This window comes from Equus quagga, chromosome 16, assembly GCF_021613505.1.
Source record: "Equus quagga isolate Etosha38 chromosome 16, UCLA_HA_Equagga_1.0, whole genome shotgun sequence".
In the NCBI taxonomy this organism is placed as follows: domain Eukaryota; kingdom Metazoa; phylum Chordata; class Mammalia; order Perissodactyla; family Equidae; genus Equus; species Equus quagga.
In genome coordinates, this window is record NC_060282.1 from 17,276,900 (window position 1) to 17,296,556 (window position 19,657).

At 46.2% G+C, this 19,657-nt stretch overlaps 1 protein-coding gene across 5 annotated transcripts in view; it reads right to left on the bottom strand.

The window, feature by feature from the left end:
* The window catches only part of FER1L6 (fer-1 like family member 6), a 134,675-nt gene that overhangs the window by 48,565 nt on the left and 66,453 nt on the right, over positions 1-19,657 (bottom strand). For all 5 annotated transcript variants that reach the window (XR_006885543.1, XM_046641657.1, XM_046641656.1 and 2 more), the window contains 4 exons: positions 15,479-15,656; positions 10,924-11,048; positions 4,682-4,816; positions 1,380-1,529 (listed from right to left, as the gene is read on the bottom strand). Coding sequence is in view for 4 of the 5 variants with exons in the window: in XM_046641657.1 (XP_046497613.1) it covers positions 1,380-1,529; positions 4,682-4,816; positions 10,924-11,048; positions 15,479-15,656 (588 nt within the window). In the remaining variant the exon portion in view is untranslated. The remainder of the gene's footprint in view (positions 1-1,379; positions 1,530-4,681; positions 4,817-10,923; positions 11,049-15,478; positions 15,657-19,657) is intronic.

A 19,657-nucleotide genomic window follows, 5' to 3' on the forward strand; every position in this document is an offset into this window, starting at 1 on the left:
CACTGTAGTCATATGCAGCTCCGAGGGTACAGACGCGGGCAGAGTTTGGATTTGCATACGTGTGTCTAACCCCATAGCTGTTCCCTTCCTCAGGATGCGCTGCAGCCTCTCCAGCTCCCAGGAGAATCTGTACACTTGGATTCCAAGCTCTGACCTGCCACGTTAAGCAACTCGTTACCTTTCTATCCAGCTCAATTTCTTCACCTGAAATAGATAGGTGAGACTAGACATTTTCCTTTAAGATTCTATAGTATAATAATATTAATAATAAAATAGATAGCATTTGTTGAGCATTTATTCCATGCCAGGCAGTTTAGGTAGAGGGATTATCATCTCCATTTTACAGGTGAAACATAGAGCGATGAAGTAGCTTACCCAAGGTCACACACTAATAGGTGGTGGGAATGAGATCCATTCCCCTGGGATCCAATCAGAGCTCCTTCACGCTTACTCATCCTGCATGTGTTAGGGATGCTTGCCTTCTAGTTTCTCTACCAAGTGAGATTTTCTTTAAAATTGGGATTTCTGAAAAATGGGCTTACCTCTAGAGGGATTGGTCTGAGCTAAAGGTAAGGTGCCACCTGCCCTCCTGGTTCCTCAGGAGATGGAATGATCAGGGAGAGACATCTCCCTGATATAGGGCCACCTGGTCACTTCTTTTCCAGGTCCTCTCCCTGTCCCATTTGGTTCTCCACTGAACAGCCAGCCTTGAGAGTCTCAGGTTCCCTTTCTAAGTATCCTGGCTTTGCTTTCTGAAAAGTCTTCCTAGACACATGTTTGTTCATAAATTCCCCTACATCTTAGTGGGACAGACTAAGAACTCTTTCCCTTTGGGAAACTTTGTGATACAGTGTAAGGTGTAAAAGGCTTTAAAGGTCTAAGTTCAGCTCTCAGCTCAACCACTGACTGGCTGCATGAGGAGGTAGTTGCATTGACCCTCAGTTTATTATCTGTAAAATGGGAATCATATCTATCTCAACAGGATTGAGAGAGGTCTGGTGTGATGCAAGGTATGTGAGGCAGCAAATGCAACGTGATAAGTGCCCCCAAAATGTTTGCTTTCTTCCTCTTGCGTATCCTCTCAAGGTCTATATGGAGCTCAGGGACTTCCATATAGGGCTGTTGAAGTATTGTTGGCCAAACTCACAAGGATCTTGCACGCTAGGACTCTTATAGCACAGGGGGTCTGGGAATAGCCTGTGTCACCTGAGTTCTTAAGTGGCACCTCCCAGATCCCCAGAAGGAGACACCTCTGGACACGGGATAGCAAGGAGGGACCTGGCACAGCCTCACTGAAGTGTACTTCTGCTGAGGGCACCTCTCTGGTGAAGTGAAACAGACAGACATCTAGCGCAACTGACACTTCCTGGCTCACTTACCTGGAGCAGTTCAAATACAGCAAGGAGGTCCCCTCCAGAGAGGTTCCCACAAAAGATGGGGTGATAGCACAGCCTGGGGGGCTCATAGTCCTGGTCAGCCAGCTTCACAACAGGAACAGCCACTGTGGCACCCAAGTATTCTGGCTTCCCCTAAGGCAGAAAAGAAATGAATTTTTCTTCCTGACTGTTACCCACCTGGTTTTGATGTGTATCCGTGTGATTTTGTAAATGATCTTCACAAAACTGTCAGCCTCAGTGTCTCTCTCTCACTACTGTCTCACTCTCTTCTTCTGCCAAACTCTTCTTATCCTTTTCCACAGGCTTGGGGAGCAATGCAATCTATTCAGGCTCCCAGGAAAACTCTAAGAGGCTTCCTGGCCCAAGTCTCTCTCAGTTGTTCTCTTTCTCCTCAGACTATTGAGCTCAATGGAATAAAGTTAAAATCATCTAAGGTAGGCTTGAAGGGGAAAAGGGAAATAAAGCGGCACCAAACATTCCAAAAGATCTCCAGGGCAGGGCGCCGTTGCGGTTGGGCACATGAGCTTTGGAGTCCAGGCAAACCTGACTTGGGGTTCCCAAACCTACTGCTTCCTAGATCCAAGACCTTGGGCCAGTTACTCAACCTTTTTTGAGCCTCAAGCCTAAAAAGAGTTTGTTAAAAATTCCTGTTCACAGGGCCGTGAGGATTAACGTAATGATGTTTGTGCTTTGCAGTGACTTGTATACAATAAGTGCTCAATACATGGTAATATGATGATGATGATGATGATGATGATGATGAAGGTCAGGATGTTTAAGTGATAGAGCAGTCCTGTGCTATTTTTCTTGGTAGTGAAAGAGGGTATTAAAATATCTTTTTATATGTGTGTATATATGGGTGTAAGTTTCTTTAAGAACTATTTGGGTGCCATCTCCTGCCTCTCCCCAGACGGGCTCCCAGGAGCCTGGGTCCACATTGCCCCAAGAACAGCAGGGGCTGGAGTAATCACTCTGCTTTGCTATTTCTCTCAAGAACTGCTGGGTAAGCTCCATGCAGGCAGGATTGCCTGCCTTATCCACTGCTGTGTCCCCGGACAGGGGGCAGGGACTCATTCTATGTTTCTTGAGTGAAAGCTCTTGGATAAATGACCTCCGAAGTCCAAGGACAATGCCCACAACCTGTTCCGGCTGAGGTTGCACTGCTTCATTGCCTTTGGACTCACGAACCAGCACCTGCATTCCCAGCTGTAGAAGGAAACTTGGTTGAGGTGGAAATGGGGTTTAGTTCAGTTCACACTCAGAAACAAACAAAGCTGCCTCCTGGTAGCCAATGGCGGAGTCCGACCTGTTCTGGGTACCCGTGGAGTTAGGACAGCTGGATGTGAAACAAGCGATCTGCTGCATAATTACTTTGTCCATGATCCTAGTAAATTAAGCCTAGAAACCAAAGAGTAAGCATAAACCCAGGCAACCAATTTGCCAAATATAAACTCATTTCTTACAGAGCTAGCAGATCCTCGTGAGGGCACAAGCCTCTGGGTATGAGAGAAAGCTCTAGACTAGATGCACGGGGCTGGCAGAGTCAGAATATCTGATCATCAGCCCAGGACTGTGGGCCCCGTGCAGCGGCAGCCCACAGGTGGAAGCAGAACCTTTTGCACGTCTACATGTATCTTTCCAGGAGGAAAGTGCAAAACGTTCATATTTCCTCTCTGTCCTACATTTCCTTTTCCTTTATGTGAGAATGTAAGCTTGACTTTTCTGTGAAGGGTTTGGCTTGGGGTGGGGGCTGGGAGGCAACATGGAATGGGGATCTAGAAGGAGTTTGGAAAGCCAAGGGACAGCAAAGGGAAATCCACGTAGTCCAGAGAGTCGGTTTAGGAGGAGCTTTCAGAGATGCTTGATTGTCGTTATTGATTGTCAAATAACAAGTCCTCAGGATTGGAACCACGTTGTTGGGGATAAAACAGAAAAGGTACTTATTTTGTGGCCTTCTCTCCAGAAAATCTATACTATATGTACAGCAGTAGAACTCATATTCCATAAATATATACCTCTAGCCCTAATTTATAAATTGGGAAATGGGGCCCAGAAAGAGTGACGTGGAGAAGGAGAGTGTGCGTGTCTAAAGGGACACAGTCCCACCAGCCACTCCCACATGTACAGGAAGTGGTGGACATGGGACAGGAGGCTAGGTTCAAGTCCTGGCTTTGCCTCCAGCTAGCTGTGACCTTGAATAAGGCATCTGACCTTTCTGGGTCTCTGTTTCCTCCTCTAGGAAGTAAGAGGGGATTTCATGCTCTCCAAGGTCCCTGCTCACCTTGTATAATTCTCCCATCTCAATTTCCTCCTGACCTTGAATCAAGGTCAGAGCTGCCAGGATGCTCTGAGGAGGCGAGAGGCTTTCGGAAGGCTTCTTGGAAAAGCTATACTTAATATATTGGTGCTTCCGCAACCACCCGAAGATGGAGAGACATCAAAAAAATTAAATAACCCTTTGCCTTTTATTTTAGACTTCTTAACTTAAAAAAGAAGATTTGCCTTAGGAATTTAAAAAACCCTTCCAGGAAGTTTTTGAACCTGCCCAGTGTTTCAGAACTCAGACATCTTCGGAAAGGGAGAGGTTTGGTCAACCTCATAACAGAAATGGGATAGAGATGAATGCATTGTTTCAGGGCTTGGAAGCAATAACCAAAAAAGAAAAAAGATCCAGTTACAAATGCTGAATTGATGACAATAGCCATCCATTTCTTTCCAGCCAGGCGAGACCAGTAAACACCTCCTGGTTTCAAAAGGCATGGGCATTTTTATTAAGCAACGCTGGGACATGGAACTAGCTGGAGGCTGGATAGAACTGCCAGTTGCTTTTTATAATTATATTTCTTAAGAAGTGTGTGTCAACTGAAATTTTGTTTTTGTTTTTAGCTGAGGAAGATTCACCCTGAGCTAACATCTGCACCAATCTTCCTCTTTTTTGTATGTGGGTTGCCGCCACAGCACGGCCACCAATGAGTGGTGTAGGTCCATGCCCAGGAACCAAACCCAGACTGCTGAAGTGGAGCATGCTGAACTTAACCACTAGGCCATGGGGCTGGCCCTCGACTGAAGTTTCGTGAACCAGATGCTATTTTAATTGCTATCTAGAGGGAAATCTAAGTGAAAAACCCTTTAGTAAAGCAAATGATCATCACCAATTTTCCTGGTTCTGTAAATCATTATTTTCCCAGGTCAGGACTACCTCCAGGTGCATCTAGAATCCTGGCTGATTAAATAAAGTCAGTCAGTTAACGTGGCATTTTTAGCACTGCCCCGGGGACACTCACCACCGCATCACTGTCATACAGCTCCACCACCACTAAAGGTGGGGACTCTGCCAGCTCCTTCTGGTCTCCATGCAGCACCAAGTCATTGAACAGCAGCATCTGGTTCCAGGTAGGGGAGAGGGTCTCGGAAATGATCTGGAAGGTGGGGCAGAAAGAAAAGCGAAAGATCACGTGACTGGTGTGGGGACCTGAAATTGGCCACCCCAAGATATGTCTCTTTGGCATCAGGATTATTTGAGGCTGATTGCTTTTGATAAACTGGGACAGGGAAGGAGGCTCTGAGGAATGGAACTTGCCCTTTGTTAGGACACCTTTACATTTGTAAGGTGAATCTCTATCTGTAAAAGGTGCCTCCCTCTCTGTACCAGGAAGAAGAAAGGCGATGACCTTCTCTCTAGAAACTCTTAATCAATACCAAAGGCAAGGACTTAAATCTGCATTTTATTGTGCTAGTCTGGTAACCTCCTGTAACTGACTTCCCTCCCCCTCCCAACGTTGGCACCTCCTCAAAGATTAAGCATCTTTCTTTGGGCTGGGAACTGATTGCAGCGCTCATCTGTGACCCCCCAGCCCGAGGCAACACACCTGCCACCCCGCGGCGTTCACTGAGACAGCAGACCTATCTGCCGTTTCCATCAAGCGCTGTGCTGACAGAGCAGCCTCGTGACTATTGTAAAAGGGATATTTCAATCACATGTGAAACACCCTGTTTGGGGGTATATAACCACTCTGTGTACCCCACTTCTTCAGTGCCCTTTCTTCCTTCGGGAAGAAAGACCCCGGGCCATGGTTCCTCATAAAGCTTTGTTTAATTTTCTCTTGCTATTCTGTCTCATGTGAATTTAATTCGTTCTCTGGCCAGATGAACCCACATTTGGGAAGAGGAAATGTCTTCCTCCCCTACACTGGGCTGTAGGGGCTCCAAGGTGCATTCATTCAACATTTACTTATGGAGGGCAAAGAGAACACATCCTCGTCATCACTGCTCACTCATTCAACATCCGAGCAATATACTGCTATGTACTGGATGCTGGGGGATGCAGAGGTCCTGCACTGGCGGAGCTTACATAAGTTTCAAGAGCAGAGCTCCTGCAATGATTAACACCCTATTTGCATACATAATTTCAACTCAGTCCTCACAGTGGTGTTGTGATGATAAGACTAGCTAGCCTTTATTGCGTACTGACTATGTGCCAGCTGTTGCACTTTACATGCACCGTCTCATTTAAACTTCATAACAATTCTGGGCAGAGGATATAGTTATCTACTCACATTTTACAGACCAGGAAACCAAGGCTCACTTGTCCAGAGCCAGCAAGCAACAGAACTGGGATTCAATCTGAATCTTCTGGCACCCAAGCCCAGGCTGCTAACCTCAACCGCCCTCACCAAGTAGATGCTAACACTGTCTCCATTTTACGGAAGGGCAAACTGAGGATGGGGGGCATCTAGTGATTCTTCACTTACAAGCAAATAAAATTTTGTCATTCAATACTCTAAAGTGAGGTTTGAATCTATTATTTCTTATTTCGAATTTTACTGTTTTGTGGATATTATTTGACTGCATTGAACTGACCAGGGTCTTCAAAATAACTCTCACCATTTTGTACAACGTTTTTCTTTCTACCATAGCAAACTGTGACATTGATAGTTGGCTGCACCCGTTATACAGATGAAGAAACCAAAGGACAAAGAAGGACAACAACCTGCATAATTGGTTCAGAACCATGAGTGTCTCCCTTAGAAGTGGTTCACAGCCCCGCTGCTGGACCATGCAAGTGGTACCTTCAGAAGGGAGGGTGGAGCTGGGCTTGCATCCTCTACTTCATTGGATGTTTGGAAACATGCCAGTTTCACAGAGCTAAAGGCCGGGGTTGCTTCAGGATGGGTAGACTCTGCACCTGGGCAGAAACTGCCCCATTAATATGTGAGGCTAGTCCTGGAAAGAGGCCACTGTTATATTTCCTTCTCTCCCAGGCAGCGTAGACACATGAGCGATTTCACAAGTTAACAGACAACACAGTGGATGCTGGTAGCTGCCCCCTCACCGCTGACTGTTCACTCCAGGGGATCTGAGACAGATTTGGCCTGGACTAACTGCTTAGGCTCCAGACCCCAAATAAACTGTCAGCTCAGAGTTTTATACCAAGAGCCGTCTCTAGTCATAGCATTAAATCATTTTCACTGTGGTCACGAAAGAACGTTTTATTGCTCTTCTTTATGTGAATCATAAAAAATATTGTGCTTTTCACAATTTCTTTCCTTTCCTGCTTTTTGGGGTTTTTTTTTTTTTTTTTGAGGAAGATTACCCTTGAGCTAACATCTGCTGCCAATCCTCCTCTTTTTGCTGAGGAAGACTGGCCCTGAGCTAACATCTGTGCCCATCTTCCTCTACTTTATATGTGGGACGCCTGCCACAGCGTGGTTTGATAAGCAGTGGGTAGGTCCGCGCCCAGAATCCGAACCAGCGAACCCCGGGCCGCCAAAGTGGAATATGCGAGCTTAACCGCTGCACCACTGGGCTGGCCCTGCTTTTAGAGTATTTTATGCCTCAGACACAGTGAGGTTTTTGACATAACATTTCAGAGAAAATCTTAACTTTTTAAACAAGAAAAGAACGGCTTCAACCAACCTATGAAGGGTAGTTATGGAGCTGCAGTGCCAAGTTACCCTGCGTTGATGACCGACATCGCAAAGAACCAGGTGTTCTTCCGTTGCTTTTAAAATAGAAATGTGATCTCTTTTATAGCATGCACCCAACAGTGTGGCACCAAAGCAATTTTTGATGCTCACAGCATCTTTCCTATAGAGATATTTTAATGGCTTCCTTGGCACTTTGGGCCGTAAATGCCACTTGATGAGATTCCAGAGGCCAGCATTCATTCATTCATTCATTCAACACATGTTTATTCAGGACCCACAATGTCCCAGGCACGGCATTAGGCACTAACACAGCATCCTGTGAGCTTTTAATAAATGAGCAGGTGCTAAACAGTTACTTGCATGAATGAATGAGTGGGTATTGGCCTGTCCTCAGAGTTGTTCCCAAGAGTAAAAGGACCGTGCAGCCACCTTGAAGAGGTATTAAAACGTTCAGCCAAACAAAAATACATTCTTCTACTTTTCTACAAAGGTGCCCACACTAGCCTCATTTTTTCAGGACTTCCTTAAGGAGTTATGCATTATAATCATGTTAAATGGCATTGCTTGGAGTCTCTGGTAACACTTAGCTGCCATTTTGAAGAAGGAGTGAGATTCCATGGTTGGGACATAGCTTTAGAATCAGAAACCCCTAGAATGGAACCCTAGTTTCATCCCCTGCCTTATGTCTAACTTGGGCAGATGATTTAACCTCTCTGAACCATAGTTTTACTCATTTCAATGGGGTTAGCACCTACCTTGTAGAATTGTTATGACCATTTTCTGAGATAAAGCATATTAAGTGTCTGGCACACAGCTGCTGCTTAATAAGTGCTTGTAGCGCCTCCCCTCCGCCCCCAACTCCACTCCACCCTGTGCACACTTTTTTACAAGCAAGTAAACATTTACTGAAACCTACCATGTGCCAGTCTTGGTGCACTGGGGTACTTGTGTCTAACAAGAGACCATCCATGTTCTCAGGACTCAGCATCAACATGACTGTGTGAAATCTCAGTTCCATATTCTCCATCCTTTAACAGCCTCCCCTTCTCCTCTAAGGCTCCCTCTGTGCCACTTAGTCCCTCTCCCATTCTATTGCCAAAGCCTTTCTCTTTGGGAGCTGTCTACCTTTTCCTTTATCCTTCCATTGCCAAAGAATTTCTAAGTCCCGCATCCTCAGTGACGTCTGGAACAACTGGGTTCTCCTTCTGAAATATTTCAGGCCATTAAGTCACTTTATAGGGGATTGGTTTGCAGGACAAGCCCTTCAGAGACTGTTCCCCCTGAGCTCCATGCGGTCAGTTCAGATGAGCGCTACCAGATGACCGGCAGAGCTCACCTATGACTGCAGGGGTTCCCAGGCTCAGCTTCCCCATCATGAAGAGTGTGAGAGGGGGCCATGTCACACGCAGACCAGTCCCTCTGAGGCAGCACAACACTGAAACGGGAGAGGGAAACTGCAACACTTTCTTACCAAAATGGAAGCAGGGTAGTAGTTAAGCCAGGTGACTTTGGAATTGGACCAACCTGGGTATCCATCTTGGCTCCACCATCTTCTGCTTAAATCATCTCTAGGCCTGACCCTTCTCATCTGCAGAATGGGGACGCTAACAGCATCCACCCTTGAACTGCAGTGAGATGTAGCAAACAATGCATACTCAGGGCTTAGCATCATGCCTGGCACGTGGGGAGCCTTTAATAAATGACAGCTACTATTATTAACAAGAATTAGGTGCTTGGTTCAAAAGTATGAAGGCAAAGTCTAGGGCTCAACAGAGCCTGTTGTGCCTTTCAAATGATTCTTTGATAAACAACGTCACCTCTTCCTTTGAGATATGGGTCTAAATCAAATGAAGATACTGTATGGAGATGCAAAATAGAAGGATAATCACATGGCAGCCCAGTGAGCTCGCTCAGCCCCCCGGCACACCCAGGGCCCTGAGATCACCTCTAAGGGCTGGAATTCCACAGCTGTGGCAGGCGGGGGAGGACCCCAGGGGTCCACCCTCCAGAATGCCCCTTGCTTCTGGTGGCCAGCCTCGGTGACAGTAATAACAAGCAGTCACATAGAAGCTGTTCTAAGCAAGGTGCTGTCCTGGGTGTTTTACCCTCTGGAGATATATGCAATACCATCATCCCTGTTTTACAGATGAAGAAATTGAGGACAAAGAGGGTTTTGCTGAGCATCACACAGCCAATAAACGGAGGAGCTCAGATTTGAACCTGGGCAATACAGCTCCAGAGTCCACCCTCCTAATCACCAAGCTAGGTTCTACCTCTCAAAGCAGGAAGGAGAAAGAAGCCTCGAGTCTTCTTGTTTTCATGCTCATTTACTAAGTGAGGATGGAGTCACTTTCCTTCTGAGATCTCGCTCCACTTCCCTCCTAGACAGAGATAATCCATCTGAGCCCTCCACGTGCCTCTGGGAGGCCCATCACTATGGGGTCTATCACAGCATAGCTAATTGTCTGTCCAGACGACAGCCTACCTCCACACCCAGATCATACGTGATGCAGGGGCAGGGGCTGGTCCCCACCTCCCCCTGTTTCCCTGGAACCCAGCAGGTGCTGGAGAGATGGACCAGATACTGGTTCACATTATGATCTTGGTCTACATGTCACGAATCAAAACGTAATCTCCCAGGTCACGGGCGTCGCTTTGGAGAGAAATGTCAGCCCTCATCACATGAGCCAATGTATTGGCCACCATTCATCGATCACCCTATACATTTAACTTTTCACTTCTTCACAACAGCCCTATCTTAAGATGACAGACTGAGGTTTAGTGAGTAAATGCAGCTAGAAAGTGGATGAGCTAGAACGGAACCTCAGGTTTCTTTGTGTCCTCTTTGTCTGAACTCTCAGAGACAGGCAAATCCTTTCCTGAGCTTCCCTCTCGGAACAGCGAATCCTCAGAGAACAGCATAAATCCTTAGAGAACACAATCTAATGAGAAGGGCAGCCTCAGGGACTTTTGCTAATTAGGAGCCCTTTTCACATTTCAGCACTCAGGGTGCAGGAAAGGGAGAAAGCACAGAGGAAACGGGTATAGCTCCGTCTCCATTAATCCCACAACATCTGTTAGGAATAGTATTTTCCAGTGGGAGACACTGAATTACAGAGGTGTTGAAAGTGTGCAAAGTCTCCCAGCTGTGACAGTGCAAAGTCTAGGACTTCCTGACCACAAAGCTGGAAAACTTTCCTCCCCACGAAGCCCCCTCAGTAAAGATGGCATCCTCAGCCTCATGCGGGCTGTCTGTGTGCTGTTGTGTCGTTCATTCCTTCCCCACTGAACATGGCCCTGTGCCCAGCACTGCCGCAGGCGTTCTAGGAGCCAGGTTCTGCCTTTCCTCCTCATCTCTCTTTCCCTCCCACTCTTCTTGATCTCGGGTGCTTGCTCTCTTGGCTTCAGGACAACGGATCACATTGGAATAACAGACCTTCCCCGTGTCGGTCCTTCCTTGCACACATGCTTTTGAGTCTGAAACACCTACACACCCAGAGACACAGCTATTTGCAACAAGCCCCTGTTCTTTCCTTCTGGGCTGTGCTGAGGATCAGCTGTGAGCTGCGGGAAGATGGCGGATGGGCTTCCCCGGTTACCTTCGTGGTCTGGCAGTGGGAAAGGAACGTGACCTTGGCAAAGGGGTCTGAAAGTCCGTTGCTGTCAGCCGCGATGAGGCCCCGGGCTTGGTACATGTGCGCTCTCAGCTGGAAGACATGCCTGTCTGTGGATGGATATGGAGAGGGGCAGGCGTTAGTGGGCTGTTCCAGAACAGTGTGTGAATGGGTGTCTGTGGGCAATGTGCGTCTGCAGGCGTATCCAGAGACAGACAAGGAGAGCACGGCACCGCCACCTCCGAGCCTGAGATGGCAGCGGGGGAGAAGGCGGAGAGGTCACGTTGATGGGAGTTTCGGGGCCAGGCAGTCTCCTTGTGCTTTCACCACATTGTGGATTTTTAATCTTCCTAACAACCCTGTGAAACAGATATAATTATCTCCATTTTCTAGACGAGGGAAATGGCTCACAAAAAGGCTAAAATACTTTTCCAAGTTTGCAGAGCTAACCAATGCCAGAGCCTGGATTTCATTTCTATCAGATGCCAAAATCACCTTCTCTTTCTAAAATACCACATTTAACTTCCTAGTAATTCTCTGTTTCTGCTGGCATGAGTGTGTGTGTGTTCATGGGTGAAAGGGGCTGCTCCACAAATAGTTTTTGCTTCAATAAATTCAATAGAAGCTTGAATCATTTATGCATCCATACATCCATTCAGCCAGCCAATGTCATTTTGAGCTCCAGCTGCGTACTGGATACAGTTCTGGTCTTTAAGGATTCTGAAGTAGCTGAGACAGCCCCCTGTCTTGGGGAGGGCCAGGGAGAGGGCAGAAGATAAGACAAGCATCTTAATCACAGAGCTAAGTGTCCTGTGAGAGATACAGGCAGAGGAGATGGGGAGTTGAAGGCAAGAGCGAGCACATCTGTTTGATGGGATGGGACACAGAGAGAGGGCCCCTGGTGGAGGCAGACCAGGATTCAGTGGGGGAATCCCAAGACAGACTTGAGTTAATCATATTCCTTTATTCGTTGGCTCATGGGACTTTATGAACAAGGCCCCTCTTGTTTGTCCTATTGACTTGCTCCCCGTTACCCCTTTACTCATCCCCATTCCTCGTCTCTCCCAAAGGTGACTATTGTACCATGTTTAGTGTATCCGTGTTTTTGTGTTGACATGGGACTGGGATACAGGAACTCTTGCACACCAACTTGACTAGCTCTACTCAGTTCAATTAAGGGTACAAATACCTTGTGCCCCGCTGCAATGCCACTCATAGGCTTATAGCACCCAGGTCCATATGGGGACTCATATAAGTTCCTAACTCTCTCTGTGCCTTTGTTTCCTCATCTGTAAAATGGAGGTAATAATAGTTCCTCGTAGGGGATTGTAGGGGATTGAAGGACTAAGACGGGTGCCTGACACATGGGAAGAACTTTAAAAGTGGTGTGAAGATGCTGGTGTGGCTGTCACTATTGCTCATTACAATGTGGCCTGTAATGGTGGACAGCTGGGGGCAACCTGGGTGTCCCTCAGGGAGTGGACAGGAAGAACATTAGGGAACTTGGTATAGCAGTTAGAAGCAATGGATTAGAGGTGTACAGAGCAAAATAGGTGGCTCTCAACAATACAGAGCTTAATAGAAAAGGACAAAACAGCATGAGATACATAACAATACTACTTATGTAAAACGAAAATACGTGCACACAAAAGGAAAATTCACATTCGCCAAAGCATGTTCAAATAAAAAGGGGCAGACTCTAGGGGAGGTGGCACTGCCCTTTGAGCAGAGCCCTAAAGGGTGGCAGCATTTGACAAGCAGCAATGGGGTGAGCAGGGCTGTGGAGAGCTTTCCAAGTGGCTGGAGCGGGGTAAGTTAAGATGAGGACAAAAATGCCAGGCCACGTAGGGGACAGGATGAGTCTAGTTTGGCCAGAGTATGAGGTCCCAGAAAGTTGTGGTCACATTGCTGTGGGTCTTTGAGGCCTGAATTGAACAGGTAATGGGGACCTCTTGAAGGTCTGTGCCCAGGAGCTGATGATATTCGAGCAAAGCTTCAGGGGAATGAAACTGTGAGTCAAGCATGCAACGGACAGAAGAGATGCTGCAGGAGGATCAACAAGCAGATCACACTGCCCATCCAGGTGGGAAGTTTTAGGGCCAGATCCCATGCAGTGGTGGAAGAAATTGAAATGAGGAGGGGAAGAGAGAGACATTCCAGCCGTGGGTGCTACAGGACTTGGCTCCTGACCGGCAGGGCGAGCAGGGGCAGTGAAGGAAGCGGGTGCCAAAGATAGCTCCTTACTTGACTGTCTGTCATCATGCCTGCACGTGTTTCCATCCTTCTACCCCGTGCCACTGTCTGCCTACATGGGGACCAATGTGGAGCCTGAGAATGCAGCAACCACAGCAGTTCCCATTCTGAGCCTGCAAAGGATTTAAAAACTTGAAATCTGCACACTCCTGAATTCAGTCCAGCTGCTTCAAGCACAAAGTGCTTAAAGCTCTGATCAAGTAGGGGAGCCAGAGAAGTGATTCTTCAGCCTCAATTCCAAGTCCTCCCCCATCCTCACCTCCACGTACACCAAAAACACCCTAAGTGGACAGACTGGGACTTGCTGACGAGAGAGAGCCTTAATATGGCGAGCACAAACAATGGACTGTTCAGTAGAAGGTTTAGGAATTTCTTGACGGAGTCTATGTCTAGAGAGAGCCCACATGTTCCTTAACATGCGGTTTAGTTTGGGAAATTCCGCAGCTGGGAGTGAACTTGGGCATGGCTCATCCCCTGAGAACCAGCTGCCCCTGAATTGACCAAACCCAGAATTTTAGCAGAGGTCCCAATTGCAGACACACAGGCGGTATGCTGCACAACTCCAGGGGGCGCTATTTACTTAGTCTAAATTTTTGATTTTCTGAAACCTAGAGTCTTACCAGCTCTGTTCCTTAGACTAATCAAGTCAGCTTCCTCTTTACTCTCACACTTTCGTGGCCGGTCATTTGTGGTAAGGCTCACTTTGCACTTGTGGTTATTAGAGACATGTCTAGTTGCCCCCACTTGAGGGCCGGATCACCTCTCACTCAACTCCACATCCCCCGCTAGTCTTCCCACTGTACCTGCCATATGTAGGTGCAAAATAATTATTGGTTGAATGGAGATTTTCTGAAGCACAAAATGACTGAAGAAACAAAATTCTCCAGTAGGTGTGGAAGGCAGCCAAAGCCATCAGTGTCAGCGCATAGCGGAGGAAGTTTATTAGGTCACTGCATGAAAACAACATGCTGCAGAGGATCAGAGAGCTTTGGAAAGAGTCTTTGCTCTCCTCTGAATTGTTAGTAGCTGGGACAGCAAATACATCCGTGGACCTTAGGTCTCTAGAGACAGTGTCTACAGAAATACAAAGATAACTTGATGTGGGTATTTTTCATCCAAAGATGAAACTCTCTAAAGACAGGATGGAAAGCAGTGGAGATAAAGCAGCGTCTGGAGATGGTTTGCTCCATCATTTACTAACTGTGTGATCTTGGGCAGTTTCTAAGCATCTCTGATACATCCTTTCTCCATCTATAAAATGAAGAAGCCACCCAGGTTGATGTGAGAAATAAATCTTATGTATAGAATATAGGGCACAATGCTCGGCACATGGGGAGCTATGCATTTTCTAAAAAGACAAGGCTGAGCTTTCCTTGCTCTTATGCATTGACCTTGAGCATATCAACCATGAGCTGCGCCATTGGATAAATATCTCTAGAACCTTGTTTTTTCTAACCATTGAGCCGGTTAGATTCCACGGGCAGTCAAGGTCAACCAACATCCCAGGAGCCTTGTGCAACACAGGAAACCTGGGTGTGTAAGCAGTTCTTCAGTGTTTCCAATACACTCAATTCAAAACTCAACTTCAGACAAAGTAAAGGTAATCTGCAGTCTACTCTATCTGAATTCAGCAGCAGGAGATCCTGCAAATTGAAGCCACTTGGAAACAGAAAGCAAAATGCAACTGTAACGCATTACTACATATAATAAAAATCAGAATTATATGAAAATATAAACACGATGGCCCTCATCGAAAACATCTACATAGGAGAAAGGATTACATAAAGTATGTTGAATTTCTAAAAGCAGCCAGGTCAAGAAGCAAGCTAGAGAAACATGAGTGACCTCAATGCTACCAGTTTCCTTTGGGTCATTACCAGGAAAGGTAACTGCCTGCTGTTTATGGGTCAAAACCCCAAAGCCATGTAAAAGGAAAACCTGCTTTAATTTCAGAGGTCATTTCAGCACAAGAACTTACTGATGTTTCTTTAAAAGACATCTTTTGCTAAAAATGCAAACTTAACCTACATAGTCTGCCTACAAAGAAACTCAAATTGTTCTCTTTCCATTAACAGAAAAATACGAATTTTTATTCCAGGTGTGTTTAATGACTTCACTTTATTCTTTTTAGATAGGACATTGGAAGATAAGGAAGAAAATTTAGAAACTATATTCAAAGAAAGCAAATAAGTTGATCCTAAAATGATGTGCAAACAATTCACACATGCCACCCTCCTCACTGTTTTCTCAGAAGCCAATGACCCTCTTTGCCCAGTGGGCATCATACCTTGGTAGAGCAGGTTGGCTGGGGGTTGATTGGCACCAGCCACTTTGGAGGACATTTCTGCTTCGTAGCCTGCTGGCAAGTTGTCCAAAATGGCACTTGAGTGTTTGGTGGAGCCCAGCCAGAGGTATACATCAACTTTTGCTTGCACTGACCAACCAGCCGGCCGTTTTCCAGGAAGCTGGGGAAGGGTTACAAGGAAGACCACCTCATTAGTAGGAGTGATTATGGGCCTCACTCTTTGAGACAAGAGGTCCTTCCTGGGGACACACCTGGGAGTGTGTTCAGAGAGTGGTTCTCAGGAGCTTACCTTATACCAAAATGAGAGCAATGACGCCAGTTGCCACGATGCACAATTCCAGAGGCAGATCCAGGGTTAGTGGGGCCTGAATCTTAAAAAGGCACTGTGCTAAGCACTTCTGAGCCCTGGATCATTTAACCCTAACAGGTAGGTATGGTTATGGGCCCTGTTTTATAGATGAGGAAACTCAGGCTCAGAGAGGTTAAATAGTTCCCTGTGATCATTCAGCTTTTAAGGGACGGAGTCAGGACTTGAACTCAGGAGAGATGATTCTCAATCTAGACTCGGGACTCTGAACCCCCACAGCTTGCCTCTTCCCGCACTGAGTTGAAATCTCCCTTCCCAGAACTTCCAACTGCCTGGAGTTCCAGCCACAGCCTCTACCTCATTGCTTCACTCAGAAGAATTCAAATGCTTCTTCCACAGGTCAGGCCCTCAGGAGCTTGAAGGAACCTACGTGCCCTGCCATGTTCTTTCTTCCTAACTAAACATCTCTAGCTCCCTCACCCCTTCCTCATGCAGCGTGTTGCAAATTCCCTTACTACCCTGCATTCTCTCCTTTAATGTACTCGGATTTGTATCGAGGTTTTTGCTTGTTCGAATTTGTGTGTTTACGTGTATTAGTGTGTGTGGTGTGTGAGCACATGCATATGTATGCATGTGGGTGCACGTGTTCTCAAGGTGTTAAGGACACAACTCAATGCAGCGTGGTTCCTTTATTTCTCCACCACCAGAATTAAGGGAACCCTTGCTCCCATCCAAGGAGTCCCAGGCCCCAGACTTGGCTGCGTTCAGGGTTGCTAGCAAGGCCTTCATTCTGCGAGTGGCTACCTCTCCAGATTTTGTTGACTCTTTTAAGTGCCTCTTCTTAGCGTTTCTTAGCATTTCTTACCAGTATTTTCCCCTCTCTTCTGCACCACTTCTTTTCCAGAGAGAATCACAAAATCCTACTGCAAGAGGCTACAGCTTGCTCTGACAACTTCCAAGGCACCCACGGAGAGCCCCTGAACCAAAATTAAGCACAGCTGTTCACCTTTCCATCTTGCGTTGTGGGTTCGCTAAATGGATTTTGAGCAACTCAATTCAGCAGCTACAACAAGTGTCGCTAGGCCTTGCTGAGGGGGTGGGGCCAGGAGGGCTTCACAAGGACCAAGACACAGACCCAGCCCCGCACCCAAGAGCTCACGTCTAGACGAGGAAGCTGACTTGCATTCACTTACTCGCATGCAAAGTCAAGCGGAAGAGAGAAAATGCTGAGGGGGAAGAGAAGTAACAGCAGGTATTTCCATCTTTTCTTGAAGATTCAAATATTTAGCTGGGCTTTGATCGGTACTCTGGAGTTGGACCAGTAGAGAAGGCATCCCAGGAACAGGGCAGTGTGTGGACAAAGATGCAGGGGCAGCAACAGTGGTTAAATGGGTTAACGTTTACTGAGTGCTTACTCTGTGCCAGCAACGGATGTGCTAATAGCTTTCAGAAAAGAAAGAGCTGGGGCAGAGACTGACGCCGACGGGGCTGAAGAATCCTGCCGGTTCTGTGGAGGAGTCTGGATTGTATTCTTTGGGGAGTGGAATGCCATTACTTATTCAGCATTAAAAAGAAAAAGTTCATTTTATTGCTGGTAAAAACAACCACTCTGCAACTCAGAATTTTTAAAACTATGGCAAGACAAATAATCCTCAATTCATCACTTCTATAATGATAATAATAAGAGCTAAATGCATTTAGCACTTGTTCCATAAAACAAACGTTTGTTGAAAGCCTAAAGTTATTTTGTTGTAATAAAAGCAATCCCTCTGCCATTTGTAGACATCACCAGGACACCAATTCACAAAGGCCGGGATTTTTATGTCTGTTCACAGTGATGCCCCCAATACCTAAAAAAGCCCTTGGCACCCAGGAAGAACTCGGTAAATACTTGTCAAATTATGTATTTATTTTTCTAATAATAATATTTTACACATGGTGAGCACTGCATTGTCCCAGGCTCTGCCCTCATGTTCCTCCCTCACACAGAATGTCCTGTTGCTTGCATACTATTAACAATGGGGCCCGCCCTGTGGCTGAGGAGTTAAGTTCGTGCACTCCACTTCAGCAGCCCAGGGTTCGCCAGTTCAGATCCTGGGCATGGACCTACTCACCGCTCATCAAGCCATGCTGTGGTGGCAGCCCACACAGAAGAACTAGAATGACCTACAACTAGGATATACAACTATGTACTGGGGCTTTGGGGAGAAAAAAATAAAAAGAGGAAGATTGGCAACAGATGTTAGCTCAGGGCCAATCTTCCTAAAAACATAAAACAAAACAAAGACAAAAACTGCATTGTATCTCTAAAAAAAAAAGCAAGCCACAGGCTATCATTCATCTTCATGATGACTATAAAATAAATACTTTTATTATGTGCATTTTAAAGATGAAGCAAAGGAGGTTCAGAGAGGTTAAGCAATAGTCCAACATCACAGAGCGAGGCAGGGATAGAGCCAAGACTCAACTCTGCTCACCCTGGCTCCAGAGCCCAGACTCTTAGCCAGCGCTCCTCACACACTGATGTGTGTGTCAGTGCATGTGAACGGCCTGGGCATCTGGTTAAAATGTAAATTCTGATTCAATAGGTCTGGGGTAGAGTTTGAGATTCTGCCTTTCTCCCTGTTGGTGCTGATCCTGCTGGTCTGCGGACCACAGTTTTAAGAACTGAAGTAGCGAAACTTAACTAACGATGCTGCATTGTCCCAAGCAGATCTGATATCCTTTGCTTCTTAAAGTAAAGCAAAAACAAAAACAACAACAAAAAACATCATTCATTTCTACTGCTATGAAAACAACATGGGTGTGTGAATTGATGGTTAGAACCAAAAACTCAGCTAACATCTTGTGACAATGTTATATGAGGACACTGCTATAATCCTGAGTTTGCAGCTTACACATCTTTTTAAAAACACACAAACTGAAACTGCTTGCAAGACAACGCAGAGCGTCTCACTCAAGTGTCCATGTTGGAACTCACACGGCATTATTGAGCACCTTGCTAGGTGCTTTCAGAAACAGCATCCCATTTTTAGTTTCACTTGCACTTCCAGCCTGGGTGTGTCTTCCCCTGCCTCCTTCTCTTCCCCATTCTCCTGTCTTTCTCATGTACTCCTCAAATCTGACCAACCACAGCAACTTCTTTCCTTTTGAGAGTAGCATGGTAAGGTAGGAAAAAATAATAATAATAATTAAAAAATGCAAAAGTGCATCAAAAATCTATGATCATCAAAGTATAAAAATTGTCTGAGACAAAATGCTACAGTCTTAGCGTCTCTCATGCCCCATCCACCCCCCTCCAGGGTCCTCAGGAATGCCAGCTGGCTTAGAAGGAAGAGGAAATCTTGGCAAACCATAAAAAGGAGAGAAAGGTAATTCACACAAATTGTGCTGAAGTTGGTCAATCAATATTAGTCAGAGGAAGGGTTGTTTGCTTCGTGGAGGTTTCATTTTGTGGCAAGACCCAGAACGGTGTCTTTCAGCCACCACTTTCTACTGCATCCGAGGGAAAGCTGGATGGAAAACTGGAGGTTGGAGAATAAGAGACTAGACTCCGGTGTGGAGCAGAGGATAGGATAGAGGTGGAGACGAGACTGAGAAGGGGCCTCTGGAGTCTACCGGGGCAGACTTGGCACAGAGAGGTGACTCAAGCAGAAAAGAAAAGGAAGATCAAGCACCACCCTCTGTCTGGGCTCTAAGTGCACCCAGCTCCTCTCACAGGATGAGTTTCTCTTTGGTAATGAACATGCTGTTCCCCACTTCGGCCACTAGGGAAAGGGGATGAGACTGAAAAGGGAGAACTCTTGCTTTTTTGGCTGGTCAATTAGGTCTAATTTCGTTCCAGCATTTTTAGT